A 19,095-nucleotide genomic window follows, 5' to 3' on the forward strand; every position below is an offset into this window, starting at 1 on the left:
TGTTCAGGGTGTAACACAAATATTTCAGTGTTCATTTCATTTGTCAATCACATGTCAGTTTCATCTTCCTGGTTAAATAAAGGTTAATAAAATAATAAAATGTCAGCAAATCAATGCTCAAACAGAGCAACATGGCACATGTTACTGGTCCGAGTGCTTCACAAACTGCTGATCTGCTGGGATTTTCCCACACAATCATCTCTGTTCACAGACAATGGTCTGAAAAATAGAAAATATCCAGTGAGCTGTGATTCTCTGGGTAAAAATGCTGTTTACACATCAAACCTTGAGGCAGAGCGGACCACACTGGATATCACTGCTGTCCTCTAACAACAGCAAGCTGAGGCTACAGTTTGCAAGTCTGGACAACAGAAGACTAAAAAAACGATGCCTTGCCCGATGAGTTGATTTCTAACAGTTCAGACTGCTGGTGGTGTAATGCTCTGTGAAGGATTTTCTTTGCAAACTTTGGACCCTGTAGTAACCACTGAGCATCATTTAAACACCACAGCCTGCCTGAAGGTTGTTGCTGACCACATTCATGTCTTTATGCCCAAAAAATACCCATCGTCTGATGGCTGCTTCCAGCAGGATACCACACCATGTCACGGCACTCAAATCATGTACGGCCTGCGCAGTCACCAGATCTCAATCCAGCAGAGCACCTTTGGGATGTGGTGGAACGGAAAGTTTGCTTCAAGTAAGAGCAGCTGACGAATCTGCAGCAACTGTGTGATGATGTAATTTCAATATGTCTTGAGAATCTTTGAGGAATGTTTTTAGCGCCTTGTTGTGCCACAAAAAATGAAGACATGTTTGATGGCTGAAGGTGGTCCAACTCGGTTCAAAGATGTACCTGATAAATGAGTCAGTGAGAGTATTTAAACTGCTGTCAGTGAAAATAAGAAGAAAAGAAATGAACAAATTACAAGAATAAAAAACACATAAGCAGGTCAATACAATGCTAACACAGTGCTGAATAACTGTGTCAAATAAAGAAACCAAAATGCATTTACCTTCCACAATGACACTGATATGGACAATATATGTCCCTCCAGTGTTTGTACACTCACAGGTGAAGTGGAAGTACTGTGGATAGTTTTACCTTACATACATAGATCTACCAGTACAGCTTCTGAGGTAACTGTTTACAAAATGGTATATTCTATCCACAAGTTCTTTGCAATTTTACATTGATAAACATTATCCTTAACACATTTGGCCCACATAAAGTACTATGGCCATCACACTGTCATTTAGAATTGTTTAAATAACTCGTGTCTTAAGTCATTCCAAATAAAAAAAGTCGCATGGTTCACTTTTATATCACAAAATGTTAGAAATATAAGTCGTTCATAACAAACTGAAAGGCTGGGAGTTTAAAATGCAAACCGATGGAAGTAGAAGTCTATAATGTCTCAGAGCACACGGTGTCTATTATTGTGTAGACATTTATAAATAAAAGCTTAATAAAGATGCTTAATTTCTTAAGAAATAAACAGGTGGAGTGATCTTTATCAAAAGTGGATGTTGCATCTGTGGCTAAACCCCTGTAACCAAAAACTTTAAAAATCTACTGTGTGTGAGGCTGTGTAAGTAAAGCTTGCCCTTCACACCCGCGTGTAACAAACCATTTGTTGGGGGTTGTGGATTTGACACCTCAGCATTGTGAAAGTGGGGAAACATGTTTCTGGCTGAGCATAAGATTTCTGCTTACAACTTAGAATCTCAGCTCTAAATGTAATCCAGATGTTTTTTTAAGTAGGGCTAATGTATTAATTGACTTCTAACGGTGTGTTCACACCGAACGCGATGGACGCGAATAGAGCGTCAGGTTTACATGTAAAGTCAATGGAAAGGCGCGATGACGCGCGATTGCGGGTCCCGCGAAAATTCGGAAGCAGATTTGCGTCGCGAAAACGCCAAAACGCGTGAAACGCGCGTCAGTGTAGCGCGTCAGGCGCGTTTGACGCGCGAATAAAACCACGCGCGTGAGTTTTTGTGTTGCACTTTGTGCATACGCGCGTTTCGCGTCTACCGCTCGAGTTGGAAAAATCTGAACTCCAGCGTCAAATCGCGCCGCGACAACCAATCAGGAGCCTGGTGACGTGGCTCTGACCTAGGTCAAAGGGGCAGATCCAGCCAAAGCCCTTCATTCTTCATTCAGTATGGAGGAAAAGCTGATCAGCGCCGTGGCTAACCACCCCGAGCTATATGATGCCAGCTCCTATTTCTACCGAGACAGGAATAAAAAGGACCTAGCTTGGAGACACATAAGTGAGGAGATCGGGCAACCTGGTAAGTTCATTCCTTCTTCTTTTTAATTTTCAGACTGACCCGATGAAGCCGTGCAAAAGCTAGCAAGCGCGCCTACTGTCCCGCGATTTTCCCACTGTTGTACAAATACCTTTCCGCTAACCAGATAATGCGTTTATTCAGAGGACATCTGCAGGAGAAAGTGGAAGAGCCTCAGGGACACCTATAATAAGGAGAAGAGGTCAGAGAAGGAGAAGAGGAGTGGGTCTGCAGCAGGATCGGGGAGGAGATGGAAGTTCTTCGCGGTCATGGGGTTTCTGGACCCCTTCCTCACCCCGCGGGAGACCAGCGGTAATATGGTGCGGACCGTGGAGAACTTCTCCCCCGAGGACCAGGGACAGCCCGAAGAGGCAGCAGGGGAGTGTCAGTCAGAAGGTATGTTTACAATTAATTAATGTAGGCAGTTAATTTATGCGTGTTGTCATACAGGAATATATTTTGTTTATTAATAAACAGTATAAAGTAGTCCCGCTGTTCATCCGTCACTGCCTCGCCTTTTCGCTGATTTTTTTATTGCACCGTACAGCTTTCAACGATGCGCATTGCATTCTGCAGCCCAAATGACAAATCTCCTCCGTGTCGTGTCTCCTGCGCTTGCCAAACTTATCATGTTTGGTTTTGATAACCATCACTTCAAATAGAAAAAAACAGCACAAAAACACTCATAACTATGACCCTCATTCGGAAATAGACACCTGCACCGGGAGCAAAAAAGGCGCACAAAAGTGGCGCCGCAGACGGAGAAAAAGCGCGGCATAATACTTTTACGTTTTAAAATCGACAAAGGTTTGCACTTTGAGAATCAACTTGTGAGAACTGTGACTACTGTTCATGTGCTGCAATAAATGGGAGACCACTGTATATAATAATGAGTATATAATAATATAATATTCTCTATGACTATTGTCTTCAACCTGTTAACATTTAATATTGTCTTGATAGAGTCAAGTTATCATGCAGCAGAGTCCTCCCCTGTTGCTTCTCCTGACTCCCCAGTCCCTGGTCCCTCCACTCCTGCTGCTGCACCCACAGGTATGAACATCAAGCACCGATAGCTTTTTACTTGCTTGGATTCCCTTGTGATCACCTTTACTAAATATCTACAACCAATCTGTTCATATCCTGGTTTTTTTCAATTTTGAAAATGACAATCTAGTAGCAGCCTTCTCATTTCTTTGTGGTGTTTTGTTCTGTTTTTTACAGGCCCACAGAGGAGGAGAGCTCGAAGGCGGTCGAGGGAAGGGTCCCAGGATGGTCCATCGGCGGTGGAGCTGGCTATCCTGGAGTCCCTAAAGAGGCCACGCCCGTCTGCAACAGAGTATTTCCTCCTCGGCCTTGTTCCTGCTCTGGAGAGCATGCCGCCTCAGACACGAGAATTCGTGAAATTCCAAATTCATAAATTAGTTTTTGACAACAGCACAGCTGTGCTAAATTTGGAAACATTGGACCCTAATGATCAGTAGTTTTCTGATGAGGCAGCAGCTCTCCAGGGCAGAAACAATGTTCTTATTCTTCTCCTCCTTCTCCCCTGAGGCTCTTCCACTCCAAGCTGGGTCCTTTTTATTCCTGTCTCTCTGTAAATAGTTAAATTTTATATATTTATGTTGAATCTTTTTATTACTGAATTTATATATTTTATCAAATAAACATTTATAATGACAAATGTCTCTGTTCTACTACACAGCAAATATTGGCACCCGACTTGACACAAGTAGAATTTATTTCATATTATACTAATGACAAAATATACTGATACAGTGGGATGCAAAAGTTTGGGCAACCTTGTTAATAGCCATCATTGTCCTGTACAAATCGTTATTTGTCACAATTTAAATTGTCAGTTAAATACATCATATAGGAGACACACACAGTGATATTTGAGAAGTGAAATGCAGTTCACTGGATTTACAGAAAGTGTGCAATAACTTTACACTAAATAAAGCAGGTGCATATATTGGCAACACATAAAAAGAGCAATAACATAAATATGTAGTGTATATCAATGTGTGTGTCTCCTATATGATATATGTAATTGACATTTTTTACTGTAACCGATTCATACAGGAAAATAATGACTATTAATAAGGTTGCTCAAACTTTTGCATCACACTGGTTATAGGAACATAGTGAAGACAAGTTACTTAAGAGAATAAAGAGAGGTTAGGTTATTTTGGAGTAGAGATCCATTTATTAAGAAAATTTTAAAAAGGAGAAAGTTCCCTTGTAGTTGTGGAACATGGATCCTGAGTTGGGGGGTGCCTTCGTCTGGACGTGCTTCCCATCCAGAGCTCCACAACAGAGGGGGAAGTTCCAGCGCTCCTGGAATCCCTCTGCGATGGACCGCCAGTCTTCAGTTGAAGGCACAGCCGTGAAATCGTCCACTAGACAGTCCCAGATGGCCGTCGCTACCTGGGGGATGATCTGGCTCACCATACCTATGACACCACAGCCATGCTATCATTCAACCACTGATAACAGCATAAATCGAATTAAATTAAATCGGGACTTGATGAGACCATCTGAGTATCACTAGAAATATTATAAACAGTACCAGTTTGCTATCGGTAAACACCGAGAGCATTCACTGTTAGCATAGCACATCCATGTTAGCAGTGTATAAACGATAGTTTATACACGCCGACAGCATTCACTGTTATAGCACATCCATGTTAGCAGTGTATACACGATACACTGCTAACATGGATGTGCTATGCCATCAGTAAACGCCGACAGCATTCACTGTTAGCATAGCACATCCATGTTAGCAGTGTATAAACGATAGTTTATACACGCCGACAGCATTCACTGTTATAGCACATCCATGTTAGCAGTGTATACACGATACACTGCTAACATGGATGTGCTATGCCATCAGTAAACGCCGACAGCATTCACTGTTAGCATAGCACATCCATGTTAGCAGTGTATAAACGATAGTTTATACACGCCGACAGCATTCACTGTTATAGCACATCCATGTTAGCAGTGTATACACGATACACTGCTAACATGGATGTGCTATGCCATCAGTAAACACCGACAGCATTCACTGTTAGCATAGCACATCCATGTTAGCAGTGTATAAATGGATGGTTTAGCATATATTAGCACAGGTATCAATAAAGGACTACCGTATTGACCACTTTTACTAACCTCAGGCAGACGGACAGGCGCTCTGCAGGTGGGATTGAGCGCCTGTAATTGGTGTCTAGGCGGGCGATTCTGGGACCGACACGGGAAAGCAGGTCCTCAAACTGGCCGGGTGACAGACGATGATATCGCTGGAATCTGCCGTCATCCAGGCGCATCTCCTGGAGCAAATGGTGAAACTCACCAAACTGCTCACGCGCCTGGAGGACCTGATGGACCCAGGTACGGCGAGGACGTCTTTTACGCTGCTGCTCTGCTCTCCACAGTACATAGAGAAGGGAGACTCTCTCTTCAAGCGCTAGCTCGATAGCTGCCATCTTGCAAAACCAGGTCTGGCACAACTCCCTCCCACATTCCTCCCACATTTCCGGTTCACGCGCGTCACGCGCGTCAAAATATCATATTTTGACGCGCGATGGATTTTTCTTGGACACGCGTTGAGACGCGAATGTACACGCGTCAAATTAGGGGCGTTTGGGGCGTTTTATTCGCGTCCATCGCGTTCGGTGTGAACACACCGTTACGGTTACGGTTACGGTGTGAACACACCGTCACACCGAACGCGATGGACGCGAATAAAACGCCCCAAACGCCCCTAATTTGACGCGTGTACATTCGCGTCTCAACGCGTGTCCAAGAAAAATCCATCGCGCGTCAAAATATGATATTTTGACGCGCGTGACGCGCGTGAACCGGAAATGTGGGAGGAATGTGGGAGGGAGTTGTGCCAGACCTGGTTTTGCAAGATGGCAGCTATCGAGCTAGCGCTTGAAGAGAGAGTCTCCCTTCTCTATGTACTGTGGAGAGCAGAGCAGCAGCGTAAAAGACGTCCTCGCCGTACCTGGGTCCATCAGGTCCTCCAGGCGCGTGAGCAGTTTGGTGAGTTTCACCATTTGCTCCAGGAGATGCGCCTGGATGACGGCAGATTCCAGCGATATCATCGTCTGTCACCCGGCCAGTTTGAGGACCTGCTTTCCCGTGTCGGTCCCAGAATCGCCCGCCTAGACACCAATTACAGGCGCTCAATCCCACCTGCAGAGCGCCTGTCCGTCTGCCTGAGGTTAGTAAAAGTGGTCAATACGGTAGTCCTTTATTGATACCTGTGCTAATATATGCTAAACCATCCATTTATACACTGCTAACATGGATGTGCTATGCTAACAGTGAATGCTGTCGGTGTTTACTGATGGCATAGCACATCCATGTTAGCAGTGTATCGTGTATACACTGCTAACATGGATGTGCTATAACAGTGAATGCTGTCGGCGTGTATAAACTATCGTTTATACACTGCTAACATGGATGTGCTATGCTAACAGTGAATGCTGTCGGCGTTTACTGATGGCATAGCACATCCATGTTAGCAGTGTATCGTGTATACACTGCTAACATGGATGTGCTATAACAATGAATGCTGTCGGCGTGTATAAACTATCGTTTATACACTGCTAACATGGATGTGCTATGCTAACAGTGAATGCTGTCGGCGTTTACTGATGGCATAGCACATCCATGTTAGCAGTGTATCGTGTATACACTGCTAACATGGATGTGCTATAACAGTGAATGCTGTCGGCGTGTATAAACTATCGTTTATACACTGCTAACATGGATGTGCTATGCTAACAGTGAATGCTGTCGGCGTTTACTGATGGCATAGCACATCCATGTTAGCAGTGTATCGTGTATACACTGCTAACATGGATGTGCTATAACAGTGAATGCTGTCGGCGTGTATAAACTATCGTTTATACACTGCTAACATGGATGTGCTATGCTAACAGTGAATGCTGTCGGCGTTTACTGATGGCATAGCACATCCATGTTAGCAGTGTATCGTGTATACACTGCTAACATGGATGTGCTATAACAGTGAATGCTGTCGGCGTGTATAAACTATCGTTTATACACTGCTAACATGGATGTGCTATGCTAACAGTGAATGCTCTCGGTGTTTACCGATAGCAAACTGGTACTGTTTATAATATTTCTAGTGATACTCAGATGGTCTCATCAAGTCCCGATTTAATTTAATTCGATTTATGCTGTTATCAGTGGTTGAATGATAGCATGGCTGTGGTGTCATAGGTATGGTGAGCCAGATCATCCCCCAGGTAGCGACGGCCATCTGGGACTGTCTAGTGGACGATTTCACGGCTGTGCCTTCAACTGAAGACTGGCGGTCCATCGCAGAGGGATTCCAGGAGCGCTGGAACTTCCCCCTCTGTTGTGGAGCTCTGGATGGGAAGCACGTCCAGACGAAGGCACCCCCCAACTCAGGATCCATGTTCCACAACTACAAGGGAACTTTCTCCTTTTTAAAATTTTCTTAATAAATGGATCTCTACTCCAAAATAACCTAACCTCTCTTTATTCTCTTAAGTAACTTGTCTTCACTATGTTCCTATAACCAGTGTGATGCAAAAGTTTGAGCAACCTTATTAATAGTCATTATTTTCCTGTATGAATCGGTTACAGTAAAAAATGTCAATTACATATATCATATAGGAGACACACACATTGATATACACTACATATTTATGTTATTGCTCTTTTTATGTGTTGCCAATATATGCACCTGCTTTATTTAGTGTAAAGTTATTGCACACTTTCTGTAAATCCAGTGAACTGCATTTCACTTCTCAAATATCACTGTGTGTGTCTCCTATATGATGTATTTAACTGACAATTTAAATTGTGACAAATAACGATTTGTACAGGACAATGATGGCTATTAACAAGGTTGCCCAAACTTTTGCATCCCACTGTATCAGTATATTTTGTCATTAGTATAATATGAAATAAATTCTACTTGTGTCAAGTCGGGTGCCAATATTTGCTGTGTAGTAGAACAGAGACATTTGTCATTATAAATGTTTATTTGATAAAATATATAAATTCAGTAATAAAAAGATTCAACATAAATATATAAAATTTAACTATTTACAGAGAGACAGGAATAAAAAGGACCCAGCTTGGAGTGGAAGAGCCTCAGGGGAGAAGGAGGAGAAGAATAAGAACATTGTTTCTGCCCTGGAGAGCTGCTGCCTCATCAGAAAACTACTGATCATTAGGGTCCAATGTTTCCAAATTTAGCACAGCTGTGCTGTTGTCAAAAACTAATTTATGAATTTGGAATTTCACGAATTCTCGTGTCTGAGGCGGCATGCTCTCCAGAGCAGGAACAAGGCCGAGGAGGAAATACTCTGTTGCAGACGGGCGTGGCCTCTTTAGGGACTCCAGGATAGCCAGCTCCACCGCCGATGGACCATCCTGGGACCCTTCCCTCGACCGCCTTCGAGCTCTCCTCCTCTGTGGGCCTGTAAAAAACAGAACAAAACACCACAAAGAAATGAGAAGGCTGCTACTAGATTGTCATTTTCAAAATTGAAAAAAACCAGGATATGAACAGATTGGTTGTAGATATTTAGTAAAGGTGATCACAAGGGAATCCAAGCAAGTAAAAAGCTATCGGTGCTTGATGTTCATACCTGTGGGTGCAGCAGCAGGAGTGGAGGGACCAGGGACTGGGGAGTCAGGAGAAGCAACAGGGGAGGACTCTGCTGCATGATAACTTGACTCTATCAAGACAATATTAAATGTTAACAGGTTGAAGACAATAGTCATAGAGAATATTATATTATTATATACTCATTATTATATACAGTGGTCTCCCATTTATTGCAGCACATGAACAGTAGTCACAGTTCTCACAAGTTGATTCTCAAAGTGCAAACCTTTGTCGATTTTAAAACGTAAAAGTATTATGCCGCGCTTTTTCTCCGTCTGCGGCGCCACTTTTGTGCGCCTTTTTTGCTCCCGGTGCAGGTGTCTATTTCCGAATGAGGGTCATAGTTATGAGTGTTTTTGTGCTGTTTTTTTCTATTTGAAGTGATGGTTATCAAAACCAAACATGATAAGTTTGGCAAGCGCAGGAGACACGACACGGAGGAGATTTGTCATTTGGGCTGCAGAATGCAATGCGCATCGTTGAAAGCTGTACGGTGCAATAAAAAAATCAGCGAAAAGGCGAGGCAGTGACGGATGAACAGCGGGACTACTTTATACTGTTTATTAATAAACAAAATATATTCCTGTATGACAACACGCATAAATTAACTGCCTACATTAATTAATTGTAAACATACCTTCTGACTGACACTCCCCTGCTGCCTCTTCGGGCTGTCCCTGGTCCTCGGGGGAGAAGTTCTCCACGGTCCGCACCATATTACCGCTGGTCTCCCGCGGGGTGAGGAAGGGGTCCAGAAACCCCATGACCGCGAAGAACTTCCATCTCCTCCCCGATCCTGCTGCAGACCCACTCCTCTTCTCCTTCTCTGACCTCTTCTCCTTATTATAGGTGTCCCTGAGGCTCTTCCACTTTCTCCTGCAGATGTCCTCTGAATAAACGCATTATCTGGTTAGCGGAAAGGTATTTGTACAACAGTGGGAAAATCGCGGGACAGTAGGCGCGCTTGCTAGCTTTTGCACGGCTTCATCGGGTCAGTCTGAAAATTAAAAAGAAGAAGGAATGAACTTACCAGGTTGCCCGATCTCCTCACTTATGTGTCTCCAAGCTAGGTCCTTTTTATTCCTGTCTCGGTAGAAATAGGAGCTGGCATCATATAGCTCGGGGTGGTTAGCCACGGCGCTGATCAGCTTTTCCTCCATACTGAATGAAGAATGAAGGGCTTTGGCTGGATCTGCCCCTTTGACCTAGGTCAGAGCCACGTCACCAGGCTCCTGATTGGTTGTCGCGGCGCGATTTGACGCTGGAGTTCAGATTTTTCCAACTCGAGCGGTAGACGCGAAACGCGCGTATGCACAAAGTGCAACACAAAAACTCACGCGCGTGGTTTTATTCGCGCGTCAAACGCGCCTGACGCGCTACACTGACGCGCGTTTCACGCGTTTTGGCGTTTTCGCGACGCAAATCTGCTTCCGAATTTTCGCGGGACCCGCAATCGCGCGTCATCGCGCCTTTCCATTGACTTTACATGTAAACCTGACGCTCTATTCGCGTCCATCGCGTTCGGTGTGAACACACCGTAAGGCACACACACACACACACACACACACACACACACACACACACACTCACACACTCGCACACACGCACGCACACACGCACACACACACACACACACGCACACACGCACACACGCACACACACACGCACACACACGCACACACACACACACACACACACACACACTCACACACACACACTCACACACACTCACACACACACACACACACACACACGCACACACAAGAACAACAACAACACAGAGAAGAAGAAGAGGGGGTCGTTTTACTACACATCATAAAAACGCAATCATTCATCTTCCAACTGTATCTTTCTGTTCTGGATTTAGAATCATTGGTTGTTTACTGATCTGTACTTTGGGAGTCACACTGTTGTGATACTGGGGAGAAAAGGGTGAGGTTTGATAGACTAAACCATTACACACAAAAGTTGAAAAACCTAAAGAGTGTGTGAGACTGCTAGCTGTGTCGTTCAGCAATAAACTCATCTATAAATGTGTTAGTAAAGAGTGACTTGTACTTCTGTCCCATTAAGCAACGGTTTAACAAATTTCACTGCAAACTATAAAAGGAATCTGGATTTAAATAGAACATAGTAGTGCAGGAAACACTAGTATAAGGTGTCTATGGAACAAATCTCCTTCAGCGTTCAAAATGACCAAAGTGAGGCCTACAGGCGTTTCTCTTAGTTGGTTGTGTTCAGGGAAAAAGCAGCTAAATACACTGAGACTGCTCCACATTGTTAGTGAGTTAACTCTGGATATCTGTAGGTTTGTCAAACTTGGAGTGAATAAAAGCAGAAAACAGTAAAAGATGCAGACAGTGAAAGTCTGGTTTATTTCATGAACACAATGAAACATTTTACAGTCCACAGAGCAAAGCAGCATACATGATAAATAGATACACATGACACGGACAGTGAGAAGTAAAACTCGTCGTCTTACCACATGTTATATTCTGTAAACTTAAAATAAACCACAGAAATTAGTGTTTTAAAGTCATTATTAAAAACATGAGTCAACATTACTGAAGTGACACTTTAACGATGCTTCACATCACCGTGTTTATGATGATAAAACATGTTCTCTCGTTAGTAGATGTCTGCGCTGACACTTGTCATGAAAATGTCCCGAGCCAGGGTTCCTCTTCAATTACCACTGATCATTAATAGGGTCACAAAAGATTTGTCACATTATCCCCATAAACAAAATGCTTTTATAGAAATCATTGTGACACAAATATTTAGATTCTTGTTTCACAATGTGCATGAACTCAAAATCTTTAGAGTTTCATATTTATAAAGTATCACAAAGAATACATTTATACCGTTGTATGAGCCACACTTCTTGTAAAAAACTGATTGGAAATGCGTTCGAGAAAAGCTCCTGCTGTGACCTTCCTTCTGTGAGGGCACACCACACACACACACACACACACACGCACGCACACACACACACACACACACACACACACACACACACACACACACACACACACACTCACACTCACACACTCACACACACACACACACACTCACACTCACACACTCACACTCACACTCACACACTCACACACACGCACACACACACACACAAGAACAACACAGAGAACAAGAAGAGGGGGTCGTTTTACTACACATCATAAAAACGCAATCATTCATCTTCCAACTGTATCTTTCTGTTCTGGATTTAGAATCATTGGTTGTTTACTGATCTGTACTTTGGGAGTCACACTGTTGTGATACTGGGGAGAAAAGGGTAAGGTTTGATAGACTAAACCATTACACACAAAACTTGAAAAACCTAAAGAGTGTGTGAGACTGCTAGCTGTGTCGTTCAGCAATAAACTCATCTACAAATGTGTTAGTAAAGAGTGACTTGTACTTCTGTCCCATTAAGCAACGGTTTAACAAATTTCACTGCAAACTATAAAAGTAATCTGGATTTAAATAGAACATAGTAGTGCAGGAAACACTAGTATAAGGTGTCTATGGAACAAATCTCCTTCAGCGTTCAAATGACCAAAGTGAGGCCTACAGGCGTTTCTCTCAGTTGGTTGTGTTCAGGGAAAAAGCAGCTAAATACACTGAGACTGCTCCCCATTGTTAGTGAGTTAACTCTGGATATCTGTAGGTTTGTCAAACTTGGAGTGAACAAAAGCAGAAAACAGTAAAAGATGCAGACAGTGAAAGTCTGGTTTATTTCATGAACACAATGAAACATTTTCGGCAAAGCAGCATACATGATAAATAGATACACATGACACGGACAGTGAGAAGTAAAACTCGTCGTCTTATCACATGTTATATTCTGTAAACTTAAAATAAACCACAGAAATGAGTGTTTTAAAGTCATTATTAAAAACATGAGTCAGCATTACTGAAGTGACACTTTAACGATGCTTCACATCACCGTGTTTATGATGATAAAACATGTTCTCTCGTTAGTAGATGTCTGCGCTGACACTTGTCATGAAAATGTCCCGAGCCAGGGTTCCTCTTCAATTACCATTGATCATTACAGTTTTTGCCCGTTGCTTGAACACTATAAACCCATGCTTAGACTAAAGTAACACAACGTGAAGCTGTTGTTACCATACCTCAAACACATGTACCCCTACCTTAAACAAAAGCGCTGCTTTGCACCCCAGTACCAATTATGCAACACACCTACTCCCTCATGCAACACACATGGTCCTGCATGCTACACTCTATTTCATACATAAGACACTTCGCTCACAAAATGAAATCTCAGGGTGCCATTCGGAAAACACATGTATCCAAAATACAAAACACATCGGGTAATTGCAACCACTCAAATACACACCTGAAGGCACCTACTTGCAAAACCGAACACCAATTAGCCAACTACAAAAAGCCCTCAGCGTAGCCATTCCAAGAACTTTGCAAGCATGGATGGAGGGGGAGCAAGAGGATATTTACCCCGGTGCCTAGCGGGAGAGGACATTGCTTGCGATGTTGATGAGGTCCTGTGGCCAGACCCCAACAGACGGCGGGATCCATGAGCCCACTTATGCACAATTGTCATGGTTTTTTGTGTTTACAGTATAGTGTTTTTTCTATTGCAGTACTATTGTGTTGTTGTTGTTTTATTTGCTGTACCTGTATTCATGGTACTGCAATGTACAGTATTGAGTAGGTCTATTTGCGTTTATGGTTGTTTGGAAATGTGTCTCCTGTAAATGTGCCTTCTGAATAAACAATGGGAATCAAGGACTGCAGTGTTTTATGTACAGCAGACTAGTGTGTTCCCCCTGATCTGTGAGTGTTTGCATATGGTGCAGGTATGTGTCATTTTGTCAACAGAGTTACATTTTGACAAAGGAATGTTAGGTTTTGACAGCAGAGTTTAGGTTTTGGGAGTAGAGTTCCAATTTGGCACAGATGTGAATGGTATATTTCCCAGTGTTGTGTCATGTGTACTTGTGTGTACAGTTTTGGCACAGCGAGCGGGGTTTTGCAAAATGTGTTCAAGCAGTGGGCAAAAACTGTAATACAAAGGATTGAAGCCGTTTTTGGATTTTCACTTGTTGTTGGCTTTAATATGAACAGTCACATAAAATTCATTCCAGTTTTTTTTTTGCCTTTGCTTCAATTAAGATGTTTCTTTAAATCTACAACAGCTTCCTTTTCAAAAAAGTTTACAGACATAGTAAGGAAGTAGCTAGGGACCTCAGTAAGTATGAGCAACAATAGCTTAGGGCCAGTTTCTACAATAAAGAGGATTTCATCATCTGCTGTTCGTCAAAAAGTGCCGTATTAAAAACAATTCAGCAGACCCTCAGAGTGCGGATACAAACTGTTTTCAGCTGTAGAGGTAGAGGTACGCTTCATGTACTTATCAGCATGCAGTTTAGAGGTTTGCATTAGAGTGCATTGGTGCTTGGGCCTCTTTTATTTAGCACGGTTATACCATTGTGAATTTAGCTATATAAATATGCTCAAGAGTCTATCATATGTTTGACATGCAACTAAAAATTCGAAAATATATATATTTTTAAATCAGTAACTTTGCAAATTTAGAGGAAATGTTTTCAGACAACATATGTGTCACATTTTAAACAGGGTTTGAATAATCAGCGCTGACATACAGACATTTATGCTCTGGGTATAACAGACATGCTTACCTTGTGAAAGGCCCTGGGATGTCTTGGAGCAGAGAAACACTCTGTATTGTTGCTTTTCTCTATTGTATAAGCAGCGCCCGACTGTCAGAAACGTTCTGTGCGGGTAGCAAAGTCGGCTCCAACGCACATTCAGGTGAAAAAATAAAAAGTTAAAACGATATACCTCGCTGCAGTTGTGAAGTGCTGAGGAAAATACTGTGTGTCTGATGGGGTGTTTTTATATAGGTGGGGCTACTTTCAGTTGACCTCTGAGATGTAGAGATAAAAGAGCATGATGTAAGGAAGAAAGGTGGAAAGCCTTTGGAGACTCTGTTGGACATAGTTTCTGCCGGCCTCTGACATGATAAGACTAGTTGCATTAAAGCCATTAACTGTTTGTGAATATACACCTTTGGGTTGTGATACTCTTGATAAGGAGCATCTTTTGTTTGCTTCATGACTTCTTTTACAGACTGATGGGATCAGCTAGGCAGCTGCTGCACCCCCTCTGTCTAACTGTTGCAGAGTGTGAGAATATGTGTTTTTTAGAAGTATCACAGGTTATTTCTAAAAGAAATACATGTTGTTTGCGGTGCTCTATTTAAAACTATTGGTCTGTGAAACTTTTAGAAAAGTGAAATGCCCCTAAAGTAGTTAAATCATCTATGTGTAATCAGCGAGTCTAACTGTTGCAGACTAGTAGATAATTATAAGACTAGTTGCATTAAAGCCCCATTGAGGTTGATACAGCTCTAGTGTGAATATGTACTTTTAGAAGTATCACAGTTTATTTCTAAAGGGATACATGTTGTTTGTGGTGCTCTATTTCAAAAAAAACTACTAGCCTGTGAAACTATTAGAAAAGTGAAATCTTCCTAAACTAGCTAAATTAAATGCTGTGTGGGAATACACGGTTTTTAGAAGTATCACTGTTTATTTCTAAAGGGATACCTGTTATTTGCTCCTAAATAGCACTGAAGAAAATGCAAAAGGCTCCTAACTAGTTAAAATACCCATAAAGTAGTTAAATTAAATCACCTATGTCTAAATAACAGAACTCTGAGACCTATACAATCCTTTAAAAAGAGTTTAATTAAAACACATAATGGTTTCATTAAATAATACACTATTAAACACATGTGAACTCATATGACCCCTGGACACACACGCACGTGCAAAAAGTCCGTTCTCGCGCACGTGCACACGCACATGGACGCGGCGGGGGATAGGGGAGGGGGGGAAATGCCCTCGGGGTGGGGGGTGTGGGGGAGAGGGGTGGGGGGGTGGGGGGCAAATGCCCTCGGGGTGGGGGGGGGGGGGGGGGGGGGAAAGCTATAGGTATATTACTACTGATGTGTTTTTTTTCATTGGACGTTAAGGCGTCTGGGAAGGGATCTCAGACCATTTACATCCTGGGCCATCTGACCTCAGGAAATCACATGATAAGGTGGGGCCAGGTTTCACAATGAGCTCACCCGAAACCCTGGCTGATTAGGACCCACACCCACTAAATGGCAAAGATGTTTATTACAGTTTTTTCTGATTGCTTAAGCACATTTTTTGTAACTATTGGCTAATTTTGCAAAACTCTTCACACAAATAAGAAAACCTGTCACCCAATCATCAAAACATTGTAGTTCTCTTGCAAAAGCAAACACAGCTAGATTAACTCTACACACCTTCGTAAAAATGGTGTTTCCGTATCAAACAGTACACACAAGCCATCATCTACTAAGCACACAATGCGCCAACTGCACACTGATGGTATGAATACAAAACACATCTGGCTTTTGCTTTCTCTGTGCACAAGGTAGGCTATGTCAGTTTGAGCTCATACTTCTGTCATAGATCCATAAGCATAGAGGGATCCAAACTTCAAGTACTGGTGTTTATTCAAACACATCAAAACAAACACAAGTGTTCATTTCCAAGTATAGGATTATTTGCAATCGCCATAATGACTATATGGGTTACTTGGTCTGCAGTGAACATGCTTCCTCTGCCCTGGGAAGAGCATAAATATATGCGGTGGCCCCTAGAGACAAAACACGTACAAACTCCAAAACACATTTCTAGCATGAACTGAACTTCCAAAGCAGAGCTACTAGATCACTTAAATTACACAATTGAAAGCATGTGTGTATTGTTTGTGTATTTATACACAGGCACTCATATATATTCAAATAATTAAAAAAAATTTTTCATTTACCTGTTACTACCACACACCAAATCCGGTCGTCGGTACTTGCTGGCTTGTGTAGCCACTAGGTAACAAAAGCTCAACACTGCGCCCAGCATCCTGGAGCACTTCTGTTGTCTTTTGTACGTGTTTTGAGTTTTTATGTGCTTCTGAGTTTTTATGTGCTTCAGAGTTTGTACGTGATTTGAAGTTTGTATGTGCTTTGTCTCTAGGGGCCACCGTAAATATACTTTTATTTATTCACTCCACATAAAATGTAATAAATAAATCATATAATACAAAAATCAACTATTCACATTTCAACTTTTAACTGTTTAAATTTTCAGCTTTTTCCTTTTACAAATTTAAAGTGAAACAACACAAAACACTGCAAACCACAACACAATTAAATATAAATTATATGAAAACAAAAAGAACATGCATATTCTCTGTCATATGGACCTGCATGAATAAACTTTCTGAATCCTTTATCATCTCCAACTGAAAATAGTTGTGGATGATTACTATACCTTTCTAATGTGACGTTGTTGGCCCTGCCTCTTTCTCTCTCTCTGCCTCTGTTCCTGTGAAGCAGAAAAAAAGTGCAAGAGAGAGAGAGAGAGAGAGAGAGGCTGAGAGAAAGAAAAAAAAATATGTGACGGCTCGTGATAAGGAGGCGGCTGCGTTGTTCACGTCTAAGATCCGGCTCTAAGAGCCATTTCGTTCGCGAACGACCCATCACTAGTTCAGAGCAGCAGGAGGAGGAAGGCGGAGCTGAGGCAGGTGAGTGTTAACATGAATATGTTTCTTCTTATGACATAAAATAATTCCACGCTGTTCGTGTCTGTGGGTGAAACGTGAGGCCGGTCGGCTCCTCTGAGCGCTGGTTTCCTGTAAGTAGAGAGGAAGTGAGTTCAGCTGAGAGAGCAGGAGGAGAGTGAGAGCTGTGCTGAGGCAGGTGAGTGTTAACACCGCTCTGACATTACTGTGTCTCTGTGGCGGGAACAACAGGCTCCGTCAGTGGAGGCAAAAATAATCAGACTTTGGTTTTTCAAAGGAAACTACTTTATGTTGGGAGAAGCCGCGCGCTCATTGGATAACGACTTGTCAATCTCAAGTTATTAGCCAATGAGCGCGCAGGTTCACAGTAAGACCCGCCCTTATCACGACATTTTTAAAACCTAAAATGGCGACAGAAACTTTTTTTTTTTTAATTAAACTTTATTTACAAACAACAGTATAACATACAAGGCACCATCATTAATCCGATTACGTTACCTCCTCGGTTGAGCATCAGAGGCGGAGCCAGATATTTGAAACACCCGGGGCTTAGCCCAAAGAGTAGTATGCATGTGGGATTTTTTTTTTTTTTCTTTTGGGGGGGGGTGTAGAAATGACTGAAAGATTAATAGGCTCTGTTCAAAAAAGAATGACTTCATATAGGGAAAAATCTATATCACATGTGCAGGACACCTTAAACTAGTTTTTTAATTAAGCAGCAAGGCAGAACAAGGTCAGGGCTGTATCAAGACACGAGGACTAAACCCCAATTCAACCAGACCCAGAACTGATCCAGAATTAAAACAGGACTACAACAGTTCAAAATCAGGACTACTTGGGACTTAACCAAGACAGAACCAGAATCAGAACTAGATGATAGCACTAAAAATCATCATAGACCTGCACTACACTTGTTTTTTAATTCTACCAAAGTCCACTATTTAGATTGAGAAAAGTTTATATAATTATTTAGCCTTGTTGTGCGAACAAGCCTGCATAACTTAATAAATACAGAATTTGAAAAATAACAAACCTAAAAAGAAACACTAGGTACGAGATACATGAGGACCTATGATACGCTGATACTTTTGGTAAACAACCATTTGACTAACATGTGTGTCTCACCTGCTCTTGTTCATCTGTTCTGTCCTCGTTCTCCTCTCTCTCCCTCTTTGTGCTGACAATCATCAAATATACAGTTGAAACCAGATATTTACTCTTCAGATAAAAACACTTTTTTAATTGTAACATCAAATCAGACAAAATGTTTATTTTTTTAGATTGATAAATATAAAAACATATTTGTTAACTTTAAGAGTAAAGAGAGAAACTATCTGTATTTCTTAATAGCAAATGGCACCAAATTGTATTCAAATTGAGCCACACTTATGGAGCTCCACAGTTCTTTTCCTGGTGTTTTGGTTGACATCTCTTGATGTTCCCATGTCAAAGAAACAGGCTCTGTGTTTTGCCTTATATGCATCCACAGCTGTGCC

At 42.0% G+C, this 19,095-nt stretch overlaps 2 protein-coding genes and 1 long non-coding RNA gene across 3 annotated transcripts; 1 reads left to right on the plus strand and 2 right to left on the minus strand.

The window, feature by feature from the left end:
- The first annotated feature begins 1,808 nt into the window (after positions 1 to 1,808).
- On the plus strand, positions 1,809 to 3,781 carry LOC146682029 (uncharacterized). Its single transcript, XM_085448498.1, has 4 exons — positions 1,809 to 2,298; positions 2,440 to 2,691; positions 3,259 to 3,348; positions 3,520 to 3,781. The coding sequence occupies exons 1-4, from the start codon at positions 2,169 to 2,171 to the stop codon at positions 3,777 to 3,779; spliced, it is 732 nt and encodes a 243-aa protein (XP_085304624.1). The 5' UTR covers positions 1,809 to 2,168; the 3' UTR covers positions 3,780 to 3,781.
- Positions 3,734 to 5,970, minus strand: LOC146682030 (uncharacterized). Its single transcript, XR_014917963.1, has 2 exons — positions 5,470 to 5,970; positions 3,734 to 4,751 (listed from the first exon to the last, which is right to left on the minus strand). It is a non-coding gene; the product is annotated as an uncharacterized LOC146682030 (long non-coding RNA).
- A 2,051-nt stretch (positions 5,971 to 8,021) lies between these two features.
- On the minus strand, positions 8,022 to 10,512 carry LOC146682031 (uncharacterized). Its single transcript, XM_085448497.1, has 4 exons — positions 10,008 to 10,512; positions 9,615 to 9,866; positions 8,958 to 9,047; positions 8,022 to 8,786 (listed from the first exon to the last, which is right to left on the minus strand). Exons 1-4 carry the CDS (start codon positions 10,135 to 10,137, stop codon positions 8,527 to 8,529), a joined length of 732 nt encoding a protein of 243 aa, XP_085304623.1. The 5' UTR covers positions 10,138 to 10,512; the 3' UTR covers positions 8,022 to 8,526.
- Positions 10,513 to 19,095: the final 8,583 nt, after the last annotated feature.

The sequence above is a fragment of the Copadichromis virginalis genome, linkage group LG23, assembly GCF_057382275.1.
Source record: "Copadichromis virginalis isolate Kocher_CV1m ecotype Utaka linkage group LG23, C_Virginalis_male_GT1.1, whole genome shotgun sequence".
NCBI classification, from domain to species: domain Eukaryota; kingdom Metazoa; phylum Chordata; class Actinopteri; order Cichliformes; family Cichlidae; genus Copadichromis; species Copadichromis virginalis.

Excerpts from the sequence above, each read along its gene's own strand:
- LOC146682029 (XM_085448498.1), top strand. The coding sequence starts at position 2,169 with ATGGAGGAAAAGCTGATCAGCGCCGTGGCTAACCACCCCGAGCTATAT. Across the intron at positions 2,299-2,439 it reads TGAGGAGATCGGGCAACCTG|AGGACATCTGCAGGAGAAAG; the intron begins GTAAGTTCATTC and ends GCGTTTATTCAG. Across the intron at positions 2,692-3,258 it reads AGGGGAGTGTCAGTCAGAAG|AGTCAAGTTATCATGCAGCA; the intron begins GTATGTTTACAA and ends TTGTCTTGATAG.
- LOC146682031 (XM_085448497.1), bottom strand. The coding sequence starts at position 10,137 with ATGGAGGAAAAGCTGATCAGCGCCGTGGCTAACCACCCCGAGCTATAT. Across the intron at positions 9,867-10,007 it reads TGAGGAGATCGGGCAACCTG|AGGACATCTGCAGGAGAAAG; the intron begins GTAAGTTCATTC and ends GCGTTTATTCAG. Across the intron at positions 8,787-8,957 it reads TCCTGCTGCTGCACCCACAG|GCCCACAGAGGAGGAGAGCT; the intron begins GTATGAACATCA and ends TGTTTTTTACAG.